The sequence below is a fragment of the Leptonotus elevatus genome, chromosome 16 (genome assembly GCF_054856555.1).
Source record: "Leptonotus elevatus isolate MCC_2025b chromosome 16, RoL_Lele_1.0, whole genome shotgun sequence".
In the NCBI taxonomy this organism is placed as follows: Eukaryota; Metazoa; Chordata; class Actinopteri; order Syngnathiformes; family Syngnathidae; genus Leptonotus; species Leptonotus elevatus.
This window is the reverse complement of record NC_141254.1, coordinates 14,671,588-14,691,739: the sequence shown is the minus strand read 5'-3', so window position 1 is coordinate 14,691,739 and position 20,152 is coordinate 14,671,588. Positions and strand designations below refer to the sequence as shown.

General features: G+C 37.9%; 1 protein-coding gene across 6 annotated transcripts in view; it reads left to right on the top strand.

Moving 5' to 3' along the window:
• The window catches only part of LOC147160907 (seizure protein 6 homolog), a 96,435-nt gene that overhangs the window by 36,999 nt on the left and 39,284 nt on the right, over positions 1-20,152 (top strand). For all 6 annotated transcript variants that reach the window (XR_015097408.1, XR_015097407.1, XR_015097406.1 and 3 more), the window contains exons 2-3: positions 7,402-8,151; positions 8,597-8,718. Coding sequence is in view for 2 of the 6 variants with exons in the window: in XM_086098721.1 (XP_085954847.1) it covers positions 7,402-8,151; positions 8,597-8,718 (872 nt within the window). In the remaining 4 variants the exon portion in view is untranslated. The remainder of the gene's footprint in view (positions 1-7,401; positions 8,152-8,596; positions 8,719-20,152) is intronic.

Below are 20,152 nucleotides of genomic sequence, written 5' to 3'. Positions count from 1 at the left end.
GATGCGGAGAGTCGTCAAACAAAAATAAAGTGACCAGTATGGTGCATTAATTATGACACAGCGACAGATGTGCAACGATGGGGTGAAATTTTATTACAGCAGTTATACAAATATGTAGAGAACTGAAGCTACAATAATCAATGTTGTCTTAGTGTCAGTCTGTCATACAATGTTGTGCAAAATCAGCAAACGTTTGAAAAAAATTCCGCGATGGAATTTTGAGTCAATTGTCAGGGGAGTTAGAAGAAGCTATTGAAACGTTTGCTGATTTCAGTGGGCATAGTCCGATAGTGCTTACCTGAGGGAAGTCGCTGGATGTGGAAGGTTTGAGATAATTTTGCATGCTTTAGTCTTGGTTCTTTTGTTATGTTTGACACATGATCTATAATGCAGCCTGTCGGATCCTTTCATTTGTAAAAAACAAAATAATCATATTATCAGACCAAGACATTGTTATGTCCTTCTCTTGTCAAGTTACGCCTGCCACAAGATGGCAGGTACATTTCTTTCTTTCTCTCTCTCACTCTGAATTTCACTCTTACTCATAAAGGGTTTTTGTTTTTTCACCCGAGAATCCGGTTGAGTTTATTTACCATCGAGGTGATAGTTTTTATGAAATAACTGTAGATGAGTTTGTGTGTATTTTACAGAAATGTTAGCATCACGTGTGATGCTAGCACGACATATTTTAGCATTTTCTACATCTGTAAATACTCTACCATGGAGCAATTTAAGAAATAATGCAGATTTGGAATAGAAAATGGTAAATTGCACATACTTGTTATTTTAAAGCAGAAGGGATTTTCAATGTATCACATTACAATAATCCATTTTAAAATTGTGAGTCCTGTTTCACCCCGAGCTCTCTTCTTAATTGACTCCAGCATGGAGTAAATGAGAAGAAAATGAAAAGATAAATTGCAGTAATGGAAGGAAATGAAGTGTGTAAGAGACATTTTCTCCCAGTATATTCTCAGATGCGCAGCATTGGTAAATTGAATTACAAGAATGATTCTTCTATGTAAGACGTGGGTTACTACAGAAAGCAACGAGATGTACTCACATTGGCTCACTAGTGCTTGATGAAGATAAGCTAAATATGCGTGAAAGAAATTGAATGGAATTACGATATTCACAATTCAACACAATTCAAACCTACATTGAAGCTTCCTTGCTCCAGTGTGCATGCAGAGTGGCACATTTGCATATTGTTGCTGTTACAGTGTCTCTAATGCAAATAGGGGTGCCGTGTACGGCTGTTTTTGTTCCGCTCCGGGTAAAGGTCAGGCCTTATGAGCTTCTATTAAGACATAGTTTGTTTGCAGCCTGAAGGACGGAGCTCATTGAACCGGAACATAATAAATGACAGTGGAACGTTACGGTTCGACTCAATGAAGTCAAAGGGCAGAAGGAGAAAGAGAGTCCATCTTTTTATGCTATTTCCACAAATCACCATCCTGATATTTTGAAAATGGATGCTTTTATAATCAGATTATGCAAGGTCACTTGGGCTGAGCCATACTCTAAATCTCCTTCAGTTAGATTTAACTGTAGATTCTGTATTTACTAAACGAGCTAACTCGTTCTCCCAGCCAGCACTCACTTAATTGAATCTTGTACATTTTCTTCCCGACACTTTATTTATTTCCACTTCCGTGCACCTGTGACACCCAAAAGCCTAATTAAATTATCAATTCATTAAGTCGACTAATGGAATCATTTATCAGATTCAGCTCATTATGTCCCGTCGTCTTTCTTTATCGCTGTAGTCCAAACAAATGCTACAGGTATGGAGCACATGTCAAAGCGAGGACATTTTCATTTCCTGATGGAAACTTCTGCTGAGGATCCAGGAAGTCAACGCTGCCAGTTCGGAAAGATGCGCGTGCGAGCCCAATGGAAGCTGTCGATTGATTTGCTTGTCTAGAGGCTCCGTGTAAAAATAAGGAAATAAAGCCCCTGGATATAAAGGAGATTGATGTCAATCAGCAGCCCGCCTCAAGTGTGGCTTGTCCCATCTTATTAACGCGCTCTCCATGCACTGAGTGTTCTCTGATGACTCCATTGATATGCAACTGAAGAGAGAAGCTTGTCTCTTGCCATCTTAAGGAGGAGTCCCTTGTGATTGCTCACTCTGTCGCTGCAGTTGGCGAAGACAGCCTGATAGATTGTCACGGATACACAGCCATGTATCCGAGCAAAGTCGCAGATTGTTCTTCAAGTTTTAAGGGCACTTATAATTAAGATAACTATTTTGAATGATAAGGTAATTACAGACATTCACATATCTTTTCGAAGATTTGATAGTCCAATAATATTACAGCTAAGCGTAAATAATTTACGATTATAGCCAAATGTATCCCTTTCAAAGACATTTTTTTTGCAGAATACGCATACCATTGCCAAACATGATGTAAGTCAAATGCATGATATTGATTTTACTTTTACTTTTTTTGTGTGTGTTGATACCATCTTGCGTGGAGTTGAGTTAAGCAAGCATATTTAAGTTTGTTTGTTTGATTGTTCACTCTAAAAACTATTTGGTCAAAAATAACCCCAATTGTATCACAGAGGGACCGACCCGACCCAACTTTTTGGGTTATTCATTTAACCCAAAAAGTTGGGTCAACCAAATAACCCACCAAAAATTAAACAAATAAAAAAAATTTGGGTACAAAACCACTCCAAAAATTATGTTGTGTTGTGCTATTGTTAGACCCACAAAATAGTTAATTTTGGATCAAACCTACAAACCCCCAATATTTGTTTGTACGAAACACAAAAAAATGTGTTGTGTTGCTCCCCAAAATTAAACCAACCCACAAAAAGTTGGGTTAAATGAATAACCCCCAAAACAAAAACAAAAAATGCATTGTAAAAAAACTAATTACAACCCACAAATTGGGACATTTAGAAGGGGGAAAAAAAGCAATTTCAACAAAAACAAATGTGGTTGTTTTTTTCCAAAATCACCCCATAAACTGTGTTGTATTGTGGGTTATTAAATTTAACCAATTATTTTTAATTAAATGAACAACCCAAAATGATGGGTTGGTCCCTTTTTGACCCAACTGTTTTAGAGTGTTTGTCGTTGCATCGCTAGCCTGCAGAAGCACAGACACTGATGTTGCTAAAATGAGCGCAAGTTGAACAGAAAATAGTGCTTAGCTTTCCTTGAATGGTATTGACTCGTAATTGTAATCAAATGAATTACCCCCCCCCCCTGCCCCTCCCCATTCAGTGGTATTTTGTAACATGTATTACGCATACAAGGCAAGGAGAGATTAAATCGAACATTTAATTTGATTGATGTGGTCAAAGGAATCATAAAATAAGAGTCTTAAATACGATCTAACCCTAATCCCGACCATAAACACTCTAGCTCTAACACATCATTGTCTTATCAAACCTTAACTCTTCTCACACTTTTTAAAACTTGTATCTACCAATGGGACCCAATAAATCAAAAAAAAAATATTCTAAATGGGAAGCTTTGTTTCACTACCTAAATTTCCCCATGGACAATAAATTGCATCTTTTTGTATTTGTGCCACTAGTCTGAATAGGAGCACTAAGCAGTACGATAGCAGTAATCTCATTCTGTCATAGCAGTCACCACCTTTAATTTATGAATACGCTCTAATTAACAAGCCTCCGTGTCATGTGACTTAATGCAGTTACACACATAACCTCTTAAGTGTTTCAGCTCAGGGATCTACTTTTAGCCGTAGCAGCTCACTGCAGTAAAATTAGCGCGCGGCTGTGAGTTTACATTATCCTCAATATCATCTGCACTTATGCAGTGTTTCAGTGGCATCACATTCTGGAAGAAGAGCTGTTAAAAAACATGTATTTTCCATTTAAGTTACCCAAAAGAAAACATCAATCATCTCTTTGGGGTTTCGAGTCATTGATCACTGGATCGTTAAATATGATGGCGATACGCCCATCTTGTGAAGCCGACAGAGCCCATGAAGATCACCTTGTTCTGACACTCCAATGCTTAAACAGTACATCTGGACTTGATTGGAGTCCTTCAAGCGCAATGAATTTAAATTGGCTGGCAGTAGAGTGAGATGTTCCATCTATGGATTGAACTGGGTGACAGAGGGTCCCCTTCTGTGCTTTTGGATCCAGAGTCAGGCTCAGTAGTCTTTGCCAAAATCACAGTTAGCAAGAAGTAATTGTAATGGAAATTTGTGTTGCATTTCAAACAAAGGCAAACATTTTGCATTTAACAAAAAAAAAAAAATCGGTGACAAGCTGACTCATGACATGTCCACAAGATTAAGTTCATTATAAATTTACTGGCTATATAGGCAAACATCATCATAGACAAACATTTTTTTAATTTATACCGTTGGTGGATGAGTACTGCACTAAATTTGCATCTATGTCAGCAATTGAGACATTACTGATTACGATAGGAATGGAGCATTTTTTGAGGCATAGAGAGAAACTTGTTATACAGTAATTCACTTTTCAGGTGTGACATCCTTCTGGGACCAACTCTTGGCAGGACAATGTTTCACATTTGCCCATTAGTTATATTTACTGACAACTTACATTTTTACAAGCATCTAAGCTGCAAGCTGTGCAAGTTTAGCAGTTTTCTTCTGCTACATTTTTTCCTCTCTCGGTTGCATAAATGTGTATCTGCTTCAATTTTGTCTTCATTTAATGCATGTAAAGTTTTGCAGTACTTCAGAAGCAGATTTATTGGCCATGTTTGTAAAAACACACAGGAAGTTTGTCTCAACAGTGACAACCCGTTTGAGAAACACGAAAAATAACAATGACCAACAGCGGGAGACGAAACGGGAAGCCTGTCGGTTCGCTACTTAGCGCCCTGAGATGGAAAAAGAAAACATGTTGCAACAGTTTTTATACTATTTTCATTTATTTACATTTACATGATCAAAGTACTAAAAGTGAAAGAAAAAAGAATAAAACAAGATTTCAACTCTTACTGAGAGAAACTTCTACCACAAACATCCAATTAGGGTTCAAGGAACATTGTGGTAGCACAGTAATCACCACAGTGGGGTCTCCAACATGTACGCATCGATTTTGTATTGATCTTTGTATGAGAAACTCTGCTTTAACCTAGTTCCCCTCTCTATCGTTCCACGCCACTCGATATTCTGACTGCTGGGAGCCTGCTGGATGGTCAAAAGCTTAACACACAAAGACTTGGGCTCAGACAATTATGAAGTGTATTTCTGGGTTTTCTATACTTTTGTATGAAGTGAACATTATGTTGTGTACTTCAATTGTTAAGTAGATCTGTTTTTACATTTATTGGTGAGCCTTGATAGAACAAACCATTTTTTTCCAGCTCTGCGATAAAATCATTCAAATGGGGTATTATTTTCAAGCAAACGTGTCAATTCAGTAAGTTTGGATGAGTCCGTTCTTAGCTACTACTTAGCTCTCAGCACTAATGTTTTTTTTCACTGTATACTGTGCCCGTATTAAAATATCTGTTGGAGATCGGAGATTCTCTGGTGGTCCATTTTGTGTTCAGTATGACATTTAAATGCAAGGTTTATTTTGCCAGGCTTCTGAAGATCAATATTGTGCCCGTCTTATTTCCAGAGCAAATGTTTGCTTGCTTGGGTGCAGACAGAATCAAGCATCTATTTCCCATGCTGGAAAAGCAAATGGAATTTCAATGTGACCCTGCATTAAAAACTGTGTTGATGGTAAACTGACCTCCAGACTTATTCGGGTTTTTTTCACATGAAAACATAATTCCCACAGCTTCACTTTAAGTACATTCTATTTGCTTCTTCACTTTAGAAGTAGATTGAAATCCTGCTACTGTGAAGTGCAGTTAAACTAATTATTGTTTTGTTGCTGTCAAATATTCTGAAGGCATGGATATTAAGCAGGGTTTGGCAACTCCAAAATCCATTTGTCAGAACTCCTCAGACAAACAGTGTGTGTGTGGGGGGGGGGGGGGGGGGGATACTTGTGGACACATGATTTAATTATGTGGCATGAGCTGCCACTTAACTGATAGCGATGATTACACTGTACACAGATTTTGGCTGTCACCTAAACAGATGTAGGTCAAACGCGCAACAATAATCCTGTCAGGCGTGTGTTGTTTACTTCTCAAGGTATTTTAATTAAACATTAAAATTGGCTGCGTTGTTCAGAGTTTGGTGATTATTTTATGACTTAACTCATGGTGTTTAATTAAATGGAAAAATTGTCATTGTGAGGGGAAAAAATGCCAGTACATTTCAAATCCATCAAGAGAACATACTTTGATTAAAATTCCTCTTCCAATTGTACTCACATTTGTGACACATTCACAAACTTCAATAATTGACTCTTCTTTCTTTTTTTTTTAAGTTTCAGCAAAATATCTAGCGGATTCATGCAGCAAGAGAATTGCACAAATACTATTTCCTTGTCATATCACACGGTTGTGTGGGAACCGAAAGGCTCTTTGAATGTCAAACTACTGGGTGACAACCATGCGTCACTTCTGTGGGACAATGGGAATGGAGTGGGAGGAAGGCAAAACTCGCCTTTTTTACCCCCAGACAAAGCTTGTCGTCTTGTAATATACCAGCCGTGTCAAAAATAAAGAACAAAAATAATGTCCTCCTCTGTGTTCCTTTGTTTACTGTGTCACATCCCACTTGATTCATGGGTTGGTTACACTGTAGCGCTGGTATGATGTCGTTTTACTTAGATAACTAACATGGTTACCACCAACCTGCACACATATACTCGCAGAGGAGAAACATAAAACAAATGAAGGATTACACTGTGGAACAATTTGAAAAATAAATCTGATGAGTTGTAAATTAAAATGACCATGTAGTCAGTTTTGTTCCTAACATGTCAAGCAGATAAGCAGGATTTCACTGACTAGCTGTAGAAAGACTGTAGTAAGAAGAGTTGATCATACGACTGGAGTCCTCTACAGCTACTTGGAAACTTGCTTGTGCAGTCCCAATTGACACGATCGGTGAGATCGTCTCACGATCCTCTCACGAGATTAGTGAGAGGTATGTGCCACTCCTTTTAGGTCAGTAAATCAATCTCTGCAAACACAAAACTAGCATATTAGGAATTTAAGAGGTTCAGAAGTAGCTCTATCCAAAGTGTTAAATAAACATTGCAGTCATTGTACGTCTATATATAAACATATCTGCGAGTACAGCAGTTTAAAAAAAAAAAAAAATGAGGATCTATATTTCAAAAATTTGAATTCTGCACCCAAAAATGAGTTAAAAACAGGTATCAGACATAACTCAACAAAAATTGTGCTCCTCAGTGTTATTGTTTCATGTTGTATTGCAATTAACTAACCCGGATAGCTCGGTGAGAATATGCATTAAAAAAAAAAAAAAACATTAGTATTGTTGTCTTTCCTTTCAGGTCCAAATGAGAGTGATGACACCGGGGGGAGGACCCTGGATTTGAACAGGGGTCACATCACAAACCCCCCAACAGAAGACACAGAGAGCGAGGTTCACTGGGTCACCACCGCGTTGCCGATTAACAGCCCAGACCACCGGCCTGTCCTCAAAGGCTTGATGCTTCATGAGCACCTTCTCTTGAGGGACTTTGAAGGAGACCAGCACTTCTTCAGGAGCGATGGCTCTCTGGCAACCCATCCGACCAGACCAGGCTCTGTGTACGCCTCAGATGCAGCGCGCCCCGTCACTCAAGTAGTTCCCCACGAGGACGCTCCAGCCTTCTCAGACGTCGCTTCCACCGCAACTGCAGCTGCCACCACGCCGCTTACCACATTCTCCCCGACAACACCCAAACCTCTAATGCCTCTCTTTCAGAAGTCTTCTGAAGAAAGAAAGGAAGGAGACAAGCCCGAGCCAACCGCTCACTCCCTCGCAACACAAGTGACACCAAATAACGACAACATCCCAGGTGCTTCTTTATCATTGCAGCGAGATAAACCGCGGCCTTGGAGGGATTTTTCTGCCGAAGCGAACCTTGCGCCCTCCGCGATGAGGGTGGAGAAAGGGCAGACGAGGGAAACAACACCTAAAGACAAAAACAGTCCCAATCAGCCCCTCCCAAACCTCACTTCACCGTCCCGAACAGAGGGCGCTGCCACGTCAACCTCCGTGATCACGACGACAACCATCACCACAGTGCAAACATCTGGTGAGTACGTTCCTAATTCCTTAGACTCCTAATTCTTTAGATTAGTTTGAGAAAAAAGGGAGGGTGTTCAAATGACTGTGAAATAAGTATCAGCCACATCACAATAACCTAAACCCCAGAGGAAATTCAAAGTTTGGAGTGTTTCCCTGTTAAGATTTGACACATGCATCTCCGAGGAAAAGAAAATTAAGCGGCAGATTTCAGCATCCGTTCTGTTCATTTTCCATTTTGCACACTGCTATTCATCTCCCCGGTAGGAATAGCAGAGCTGCTCATGTGTCAAAGACAAATCTGATTTGTCCTGCCTGTCCATGCTGTAGCTTGAGAACCAATCCACAGAGATAGTTTGAGGGTTACATGGCCACAGAGACACAGGTGGGCTGTCAGTAAGAGTCAGTGGATTGAAGGAAAAGGGAAACACACGTCTTTTCGCTGTCTCCTGCAGAGCCGTGCAGCCTAAATTTCACTGACCCCGAGGGCAACATTGAAATCCTGCAGCAGCTTGACACCGCAATGGAGTGCAACTACTTGATTACCGTCTACCTGGGGTACGGCATCGAGGTTCAGGTCAGTGCTCAATAACCCGTATCATTCTTGTTTGAAACAATACCAGGCCTTTGATTAAGTGATTGAGTTGTGGAAGCATCTTTTGGCCTTGCTTGCTGCTGCTTATGACTTCAACCAGGACCAGGATTTTGGTACCGAACTGAGCCTTGGCGCTTCTCCAAAAAGTCTTGTAAAACCACTTATCTTTCATATTCAGTCAACTTTTGTATTATCACAACAAAACATCCTCCTTACAGTGAAGAGAAACTCCAATCTAATTGTGTGAATGCTGAAATACTTCTGAGTCTATATTATTATTATTTTTCACCTCACTATTTTGTCCTCTTTAAACTCTCACATAAATACATCAGATTTTCGCGTTCCAATTTACTCCAAAATTTCCCGCCAATGGGGCTTATATTTTTCTCATTCCACATACGTAGTTTTTCACAAATTAACATTTTATATCCAAAATTACCCATTCATTGTCAATGGGACAGACATTCAACATTCTAAGTCAGCATTCCACATAATGCTGTGATGGCTTAGTTGGTAAAGTGGATTGTCCCGTGGTTTAAGTCCAAACTGCAACTGCACATTATTAATGTGTCCATGAGCATGACAGTAAATGATATGCATATGTACATACTAAACATCATATCCCATGAAATGCATTATGATTTCACATAAATGTTTAAAAATTCTCATTCAGCTTTTAGCATTATACCACATCATTTCAAGGTTTTTGCTAAGTCTGTTCATACACCGCTTTGCATTAATTCCAGTAAAAGTTCAATTTCCTGTAAAAGTAATTGCTCTATTCTATTTGATATATTTTATATTCAATATAATTTTACATTAAGCCATTTCCTTCAATATTATTCCATATCATTTGATATGATTCAAAAGAATTTCACATCATTCAAAGATTAACATTCAGCATTTCAGCATTCAAACGCAATTTTCTCCAGATATTGCACATGTCTAGTTATTATGGCTATCACTTTGTCACTGCAAGTGACCCCTTTTATTTACAGGTGGCTTGATATTGTTGCACATTATAAATTGCGCTCGACTGCTATGGCTCATAATGCGCTTAATAAGCGTTAATGTCTGTTATATAAAACACTCTCAAGTGAAATAAGGGCGCATGGGTTAATCCAGTAAAGAGCTGTGACATATTTGGCGTTAGCTTTTAGAATATTCGCCGGTCTTGTGTGGGTTGATGGAGATAGACAGGCAGAAAATTGCTTGCATGCGTGGGAGGAAAGGGACAGTCTCAGGTTGAATGTTTGCATGAAAAGTCCTTTTTTTATATAAAAGGTTATAAGGATTAATTTCCCGTGTTTACGTGTGTGTGTGTGTGTGTGTGTGTTGCCTGGCATTTGCAATTCCTCAAACAACTAATTTACCACAGGAGACTTGAAACTATATGTGAGCTTTGTTTCCCTCTCTCTGGAGAGCGAAGATAAGTCTTGACTGAGTATACTCTTTCTGAAGAGAGTATTTTTCCAAGAACCACAGAAGGCTCTCTCACCTGCACATATCCACACAGGCGTACCCGAGCAAAGACTTCACAACGTTTAATGCCATAGCTGTGAACCACCACCGATTTTCCACTGCATTTGACAAAATATTCATTGGGTACTTTCAAGTCAGCAGCGCAAGGGAGTTTCCGTCCACCATACTGATGAGCTGATTAGGAAGGCTGAACTTTTTTCCGTCCAGTGCATGACACAACCGATGAAAGTGAAGTCATGGTCTCCATTTATTTTTAAAATATCGAAGGCGCGCATGCGTTGCATCTACTCATCAGCAGTCATCTCCTGCTGCCTGGAGGCAATCCAAGTCTCTTGGTATTCTTGTGGCAGGCTGAGATTTCAAATTGTGTAGTTATTGTTCGTTTTGGTGACAGAACTTAGAGCAATGTTATATGTGTAATATTTTTACAGCTGTGTGGAATTATTGATGAAATTACAGCAAGTAAGACATCTAGGTCTTGTCCTTCATTTTCTGAAATGGACCCCCCCACCCACACACACACACACACACACACACACACACACACAAAAACACATACACACAAATTGATCTATTAGTCACCTCAATTTAAATGCTCCATCCTCTCATTTCAAGAGTTCCACTTTTCATCATGTTGTGCGAAGTCATTTTGGTGATACTAATCTCCCTTTAATCACAGTATCCAATAAGAAAAGAGCGATGCCATGAACTGTCGGCGGAGCGAGTAAATTGATTGCTTCCACTTTCCTGATGAGTTTATTTGCCATTTTCTCTCAACTATCTCGGGAGGACTCAGGCACCCCCCCTCACCCCCACCCCTCACCATGCAAGATTGTTATTAAACGCCAAATCATTCTGACATCGACTCTTCCTCGTTGGACTGGGCAACATTTTACCGTAGCAAAAAATAAAATCATGGTACATCAGTAGAGAGTAGTATTTTGGCAAGTGGGCACTGTTATTAAGGGCGACCATCAGTAAATCTGCATGATACAAGAGTGAAAGGGAACATTATGGGAGTAATTAAGTGAGCAAATTTGAAGGGCATGCTTTTTCCCATTAGGTTTTTTTAATTGCTAATTTCCAGTTTAGCATTAATTAAAGTGACTGTCAATATATGGCTGTCAGAGACATTCAAATACAATGTTGATATTTTTATTTATTTTTTAGGAATAAATGAGGTAGGTGAGATCATTTTTATACGTGCCATTTGCATGGGTTCATGAGTGAACCATATATCAAGAAGACCATTTTGGGTCCCACAGCTCACAGCATTTAATGACTTTTCCCATCTGCTCTTATGACCGCTTAATGATTATTTTGCAAAAATAAAATGCATACACATTTAGAGGCTGATCTCATATCAACTAGAACAGCAATAAAGCAATAGTATAATAGACATGTAGGCAAATATATAAAAGATACATTTTGACATTAATTATGTGCATTGTGATGAAATCTACAAGCATGTGCAGTATTTTAAAATACAAGATGCCATCATATTACTGAGAAATTGACGTTATTATGCATTGAAAACATAGAACAGGCTCTGTCAAACCACACTCCGTACATTTGGTTGAGTTTTAATTTATTTTAAATAAAACCGCCCCTTTAGTAGTTACAATGGAATTGCAAGTATTTATTCATTTATATATTTTCTAAGCTAGATGCAGCTCTTAAAATTCTTAATTATATGACAAGCGAATCATTTTAGGTCTACAAAATCAGCTTTTTGCTGTGATATTCATTAGTCAGGTTTCCAGCTAAATGTTTTAGAAATCTTTAAGCAGATTTTGTGAAAATGCGCAAAACAGAGATGCGACTTAAGCCCGTTTCCATCTGTTCTTCTTTTGCTAATATTGAGAGGGGACTCCGACGCTGTAGGTAGCGGTATACACTATAGAGATGGGATCCACCGTTAGTTTTAAAAGAAAAAGAACAGGAAGTGACTGCGCCATGCGATGAGTTTGCTTTTGTAATTCTTGATAAACCGTAGCGTTTCTTTGCTGTTTTCCATCTAAAATTGCATGAATATTCGCTTCTTTAATTAATTCCAAAAAGGTTTCTGTTTCGTCATTCCCACAAACATACCTTTCTTTATTCTTCGCCATTGCTTTGTGACTACAAACGTACGTGTGACGTAATCGGTCAAAACTAGCGACGTGTATCCGGTTCTTGTCAGCGTTTATTCAATTTATTTCAAATATGCTTCTAAATGTATAAGGAAAATGTGTGGTCTCATGACAGATCTTTGCGGTACACCGGCATTAATTAATCATAAAATGGCTTTGATTAAGCTTGAAGATTGATAAGGAACATGGAAATGATGGTACTCCTAGAAATGTATAACACTACTGAATAGTATCTTAGGTATAATATTTTATATATATATATTTTGTGTCATTTACTTATAATAAACTAAATTGACCAATATTACGCAGCATTATTTTTGCATCCTCCATATCTGACTCCTTTTCTGCAGTGCGTCTCTTTTGAAATACAGTTTTAAAGGACAGCTGGAGTTTTACAAGAGTGTGAAATTTGTATTAAATTCCTTTAAATCTGTTTTAGAGCTTGTCTAATTTGACCACATGAATCCGTCGATAAGATGGTTGTCAGCTTTTTTGTTAGACATCTGTTCCAATTCGCTATCCTCTGCTTGTTTACAGCATCTACCTTTCTCGGTCTAAAGGTTCTTACATCTCTGTGTGCATGTTGTCCTCGCAGGTCTGTTTCGTGGAAGTCTGCATTCTGGAGGAAAAGAGGAATGAATTCTGTGGGGGCTCAGAGAGTTTGATACATTTAAGGGGTTAGGAGCCCAGACGGGCAATTTCTCCCACTGCCACAAAGCATGATTGGAGGAGTGTTTCCATTTTCTGACAGGCTTAAGGCAGCAGCATTCAAGAAGATGGCGGCGATAGATTTTGTGTTCAATACTGCGAATCCCATTTCTTCTTCACTTCTTTTCTTGTTTCCCATTTCCATACTAATGCCACAGTTTTTCTATTTGTCAAGCTATTTCAATGCCTCAATCAGCATCAATTCAACTGGAAAGCTTTCACCCTTAATAGTCTTGGCTCTTTTGGCCTTTGAATTAAATATGTAATCTCCACTTTTACTTGGCCCATAAGCATCAAACATGCATGTTGTTTTGACTCAGCACTTTCAACCGGTGTCTTAATGAAAAAGTTAATACGACTCAAGATAGCTTTTTTCTTGATCAAGTGGAACCTTTACATTATGATAGCCGATCGCAATGAATCCAAAAATGTGACTGACTGGTGGCCATTCATATTAACTCATTCACTGCCATTGACGGCTATAGACGTCAAAAATTCATTTTAACAATTTCGATTAGTTAAAAAAAAAAAATCCACTTTTGTTAACAAGAGTTTGAAAACCTAAACAAAAATGTATTGTACATTTTGAACAGATATAAAATTTGTGATTAATCGTGATTTAACTAGAGAAGTCATGCGGAAAAAAAAAATTCAAGAAAAAATTATATATATATTTTTTTTATTACAATTATTTTATTTTTTTAAAGAAAAGATTATTAAAAATTAGGTGTGTCAGATTACAATTTTTAAACGTAATTAATCGCATGACTTCACTAGTTAACTCACGATTAATCACAAATTGTATCTGTTCTAAATGTACAATAACTTTTTTCTATTTTTTTTTTAAAAAGTGGAAAAACAATTTTTTAACTAGTAGTAATTGTTCAAATGAAATTTTGACGTTTATAGCAGTCAATGGCAGTGAATGAGTTAACTCGCTTCTGAACCTCACACCGTGCGAATCATTTCAGTCCAGTTCGCCCTAACTGCTAAGAATACAGCAATCCTTCATAAATTTCGGACCAAGGTGGATCAGTGTATTTAAAAAAACAAAAAATATATTGATTTGGGGCATGTCATATGTTTACAGCCAACACTTTTGAGGTGGAACAATTGTTTGTCGATGCAACCACAGTGACCACGCTCTTCTGACTCCAATCAATAGTCATTTTAATAAGCAGCACTAACACTTGACACACAGCCTCTTCACAGATCCGGGTGAATTGCCACATCGATCCGAGTACTCTTACTTTAAATTCAGCGTGTTTTGTCCAAGAGGGGAAAAAAAATGACCATGACATTGACCCTGGTTGAGCATGACTGATGAGGCAGAGAATGACTTTTCTTTTGTCGGTGTTAATTGACCACATGTTCTCTCGTCGCAGGATCTGGACAAAAACGAATATTTGTTTTTGACTCATTGATGCGTTGCTTGCTGTCAACGGTAAAATATAGATTACGCACTCGCCAGCCAAAACTTTGGTTTCGCTTGATGTAAGGAGCGAAAGTCTTTTAGAGCTTTTATGCAGTATTTTGAAACTTAACGATCAATGGATTAACAAGCTTTGAGATTCTGAAAACATAAAAACAATACTAATAGGGCTGTCAAAATTAAAGCGTTAATTTAAGTTATTTTTATTTATTTTTTTACTTTATTTACCTTGTGGCCAATAACCTGCAGCTAAACTTAACCAATGGCACAAATTGCTGTTTATTTCGTACTTTGTATTCGTATAGTAATTTTTATTTATTTTTTAAAGGGGGATTGATGTTGTACTATTTTACCGATTCGGTCATTGTTTTCCCAAGTAAAAACAGATATTTGAAAAAGTCTTATTTTAATTATAAGTCTTCTTTCATGAAGGACTACAGAAATCAGTGGATAATTGCTGTTGATAAAATCTGAAGATTTGGACCATTTTAAATTGATAAATGGCTCCAAACAATTACTCGATTATTACAATAGTTGTCGAATAATTTGATAATTGATTACTTGTCAATTAATCGATTCATTTTGACAGCTGTTCAATCCCATTTCTTAGTAATTGTTATTTCAATTTTATTTCCTGTCATTTGAATTACTTGTATTGAATTGCTTTCATTCGGAATTTAAACATTTTAAATTTTCTTTCAAAAGCGTACTGGCCGAGTACATCCGCTCCATAAGGTCTTTTCAAGTTTGAAATGTGCTTGATCTTTTTCCCGGATTTTAATTACATTCACAAGTTTCCCTATTTTGACGCCAGCTGCAGCTGTCATTGAATCACGCATCTTTGGAGACGGCGAGCAAGTGACTTCACGCAAACGAGAGAATATAGCCCATTGTACACAACGGATTCGTCCATGAGAAGCTGAGACTTTGCGATAGAGGCAACGATTGCTTCCGTTAATCAATTTTGGAAGGAGATAGGGCGGTAGAAAGATGCCCTCTTCATGTTGTGCCTTTCGGGAGCGAGACAGGACATAAAGACTGGTTTGATCTTGATGAGCTTTTTAGTGTGTCAGGGCTTTGCCGAGATGAGTTTTCATGAAGTCTTGCCATCTTGAGAGGAATGCTTTTCAGGTGACACTAATTGCCGCTGCACCCATCAAGCTGTCATAAAGGGAGAAGGCGATGCTTGGCAGAGGGGTTGTGTTCTCTCCAAAACACAGTGTCACCGTGGGGGAAAAAAAAAAAAAAAAAAAGAGAGTAAAGATGCATGCTTGGAAATACAAAAAGTAATCCGCCAGGCAAGAATCGAAAGCTATGGAAAAGTGCACACTGCTGTAAATAAACTCAAATGTCACGGCTTGAGAGGTATTGAATAAAGTGGGGGGTGCTTTATTGTGAAGTAAGAAGCTCATCTCATGAATAAGATTGATGCAAGGTTGGCTTCTGTCTTTTTGTTTTTTGACAAGAAGGTTGTTAACTCGTTGTCTCACTCCCAACCAGGAGGAGCAGTTACGTCTGACCTATACTCCCCGAGACCTTTTCCGGTTGGGCGGACCTACCTAGAACGTTAAGCAGTGTCATAACTCGTAGATATGGAGGCAAATAAAATCTTTGGACATGACAAAATGCAAATAAAGATACGAGACATGTAGCATGAAATAAATAGAGTTTGATCATTTAAGCTAGTCTTTTTGGGCACCACATCTGCTTGTGGAGAGTTTTGCCAGGATAACAGATGAGAAACCTCATTAATCTGAAGGATGTTGCATTTACCTTTAAAATGTATTTCATTTGACAGCTTTGACGTTATTGTAAATTATTAAAACACACACGCAGCATCAAGTTCTTATTGTGCACGTTTCCTCAATTTCCTCAATCGATTCGATTTCAGAATTCACTTCAATCCGATTATGATTCATTATGGAACATCAAGTCTTAAATATCAAGGATATGATAAAAATTAAATTATGATAAAAAAAAAACTTTGCGGAGGAAGTAACTTGCTGAATGATTTGATGTCATAATCACACAAACATTCAGCAAGGATGAGATGAAAAATTTTTCATCATTCTAATTCAATAATTGTATATATCAATTAAAAAGATTCCGAATTGTCTTAGAGTACAATAAGTGAGCTTATTCATAAATGGAAGAGCCACAACTTTTGTTACTAGGTTTGAAAAATAACAGTGATCTGATTAACCTCATCCCCTCTTTGATAGTATATTTTAACTCATTCAATGCCATTGACGACTATAGACGTCAAAAATTCATGTGAACTATTTCTATTATTATTAAAATTTATGAAAACCTAGATTTTTTTATTGTACATTTATAACAGATATAAAATTATAATGCGATTAATTACGATTAAACGGCCCTTATTATTATTATTTTTTTTAATTAGGCCCGTTAGGCGATTAAAATTTGTAATTGTAATTAATCACATGACTTCACTTATTAACTAACAATTAATCAAAATTTTTATATCTGTTCTAAATTTACAATATTTTTTTCTAGGTTTTCATACTCTTGTTGGCAACAGTGGAAAAAATGTTAAACTAATAGAAATAGTTCAAATGAATTTTTAACGTCTATAGCCGTCAATGGCAGTGAATGAGTTAAAATAATACTTGACATATGATAAATCATTGATAGCAAAGTTAAATCAATCTACTAGTACTAAGAAAACCACAGAATATCCTATTTGAGAGGATGTTAACTATATAGTGCGGGACTTTTATCGCAGGTGAATAAATATGTTGGCAAAAATGTGAAAGAAATAAGTCAAAACAAGCAATTTATTGATGAATTCAGCAACAGCCTTTGGCATTTACTCATTATCACTCCGGTTTTGGCTGCTTGGTAAGGAGTCATTGTTTTAGACAGCCAGTAACACAGGAAATGGCCTTGGCTTGTGTGGAGGCGAGTGTTGGCTTGAGATAATGTTTTTCACATACCGAGCAGTGGAATGAGGCTGTTTTTGAATGAAATTTATCAAGACGTGCACAAAACACCACCTGGAGGCGGCTTATTCACCCCCGTGATGGAGAAATGAGCATGTAAAATAGAGGGCGATGAGGCAGGTACCCTCCATGAACGCTTCAGTGTATCGGTCAGTAGGTTTCATCATGGTAATGAGGTCTCCGCAGCTGGTGGGTCCAAAAACGGTTGATTTATCACCCCCACGCCCCCCAGCTGCAGGGTCATTTAATTTCCATGTATAGTGGGATGAGTTTGATTACATACTCCTCAATTCAGCAACAGCGATGGCTCCTGCGAGTCGCTGTAAATGTTCATTATGGAGCCGCAGCAGATGTTTTCAACGATAAATTATCGGTATGACTCAGCCTCTGTGAAAAGTTAATTCATAGAGCGTTCACGTACAGATTACACGTTATGTGTGCCACGTAATGTATTGCAGGCAGACGTGGACCACCTTTGGTCATTAAAGTAAAAGCCGCAATAGTCAACTGTATAAACAATTTAATATCTGTAAAAGCTTGTTGCAGTCAAAGCAACACAATTTATATGAGCAAAATGCATTCAAGCATTTGTCTTGTACAAACAAAATGTCCCCGGCGACATAAATTACCAAAGCATTATCATGCATTAAAATTAACATTCAACTTTTGCCAAATAGTATGCGAGTGTGATTAAAAAAGAGTGACTAAATTACTGCCAGAGCATAACCCATTGATTATATGGCACATAAAGTATGCTCATACATGTACATTAGCTTTTCTAAAAACGAGTTTTCCCTAGGATTAAACAGTGGTAACTTGACCAAATGTCAAATACATTTTCCCCATTTAAATGATTAGAAATGCCATCAATCTGTTACAATTCCTCCTAAAAAAAAATATTGAAAAATATACGGTAACACTTTATTATCTATCCGTTATAACTAGTTAATAATTCATTAGTAAGCTGTTAATGAGTTAATGACTTGAATAAGTGCTTGTTAACAGTTTGTTATGCAACATTAGAATAATAACCTAATAATATATATAAACTCTTTACTGATATTTAACAAGTCATGATTTACTAATTGCTTGTTCATGATCTATTACTAATTTATAAGATACACAGTAAATTTCGTAGAGTACATTTTACTCTAAAAAGACTAGATTTGGTCCCACTCTAAGCAGAGTAAACTTTACACTTGGAAGTGAGTAAAACACAAAAAAAAAAATGTTCAATTAAAAACACTCAAGACACAGTTGTAGTTTAAAGTAAGCTTAAAACAGAGCAGTGACTGAGGCATAACGAGATGCCTGAATCCAGTCCACATAATTTGCTGCTAGAATTTGTACAACTATGTACGACGTCTGTTTTAAAATATATGAAGTTGAAATATTTGACTTTGGGTTGTGCAAAACAGATAACTGGCACTCAGCTCACAATGTCAGCCCTGACCATTTATACGAGGAAATCTAGTATTCCGCTTTTTTGTTGCGCCCTCTGGTGGAGAAGAAGATTGCAATGTGACAACTTACCCGTGATACAACTAGCCCCGGTCACGCCAAATTATTCTATTTCCATCCCCACCAATTTGTATTATGGTCCAATGGTGGGTTAATTCTCTTTGTACTTATCACTTCTGTATCTAAACAATTTGCAAACCGACCCACATCACATAGACGGCGATTGTTATTTGAACCCCAGAGCCCACCGATACTGTCGAAGAGATGCAACTCACACACCAGTGAGCCGGTCAGAGAATGGACAGGTGAGCAAGAGAGCTGTCCCTCTGGGCATTTGGCTGCAGTAGCGGTGAATTTAAGGCAGTGTGATGTCTCCCGACATGGCCAATGAGTCATAATTGAGGCAGGACAGCTGTTGCCGGCTGCAGTGACAGGTCCCAGGGAAGGTGACAGATGACGGGGCCCTCGGGGGGCTCAGCCCAAATGTTCGATGCTGGCCGCATCCCCCGTGTGTCCTTCAGAAGCTTCCCTTGTCTGTGTAAACCAAGTGGTCACACATTCGTATCATGTTTTACTTTTTGCATAATTGACTGAATGTTCAAAGAAAAAATTCACACCAGGAAGAGACCAAAAATATAATGGTGAAAATAACATACTGGCAAAACGTTAAAGACATCTCCCATAAATAAAAGGAATAATTATAAGCAACTGTAAATTAATTAAACTCTTTGATTCAAGCCCCCGACATTTTGTCCAGGAGTTCAGACCTGGTCAGACCACATGGTCTTTAACCATCATAAATTATGTTGCTGGCCATGACGGTCAAAACATCAGTTGTGAAAAGGTCACAGAAATTATTATAGCAGCTGTGTCCCCCTTTATTGATCAGATGCGTGGATGGTCCTGGCAAACTGATTATATTTGGGGCTAAAGCCAATTAATCTCCTCATCTCTGGAAATAAAATGTGATGCACAACCACAGCAGCATGGCTAACATTTATTTTTTTTAATTCATTGATTTTCAGAATATTTGTTTGTTTTGTTTATGAGTGATGATTGACTGAAAACTAACTCCCAAATGGTAAATATTCTTCGTCACGATTATGACGATTCAAAGTATCAAAAAACAGACAGACTAGGAACAATACTCGGCTTGACTTGGACAGAGACACAAACGCAAACATGGGAACCAACAAAGACAGCAGAAACCAGGAAAACAAATACAAGCCAACTGA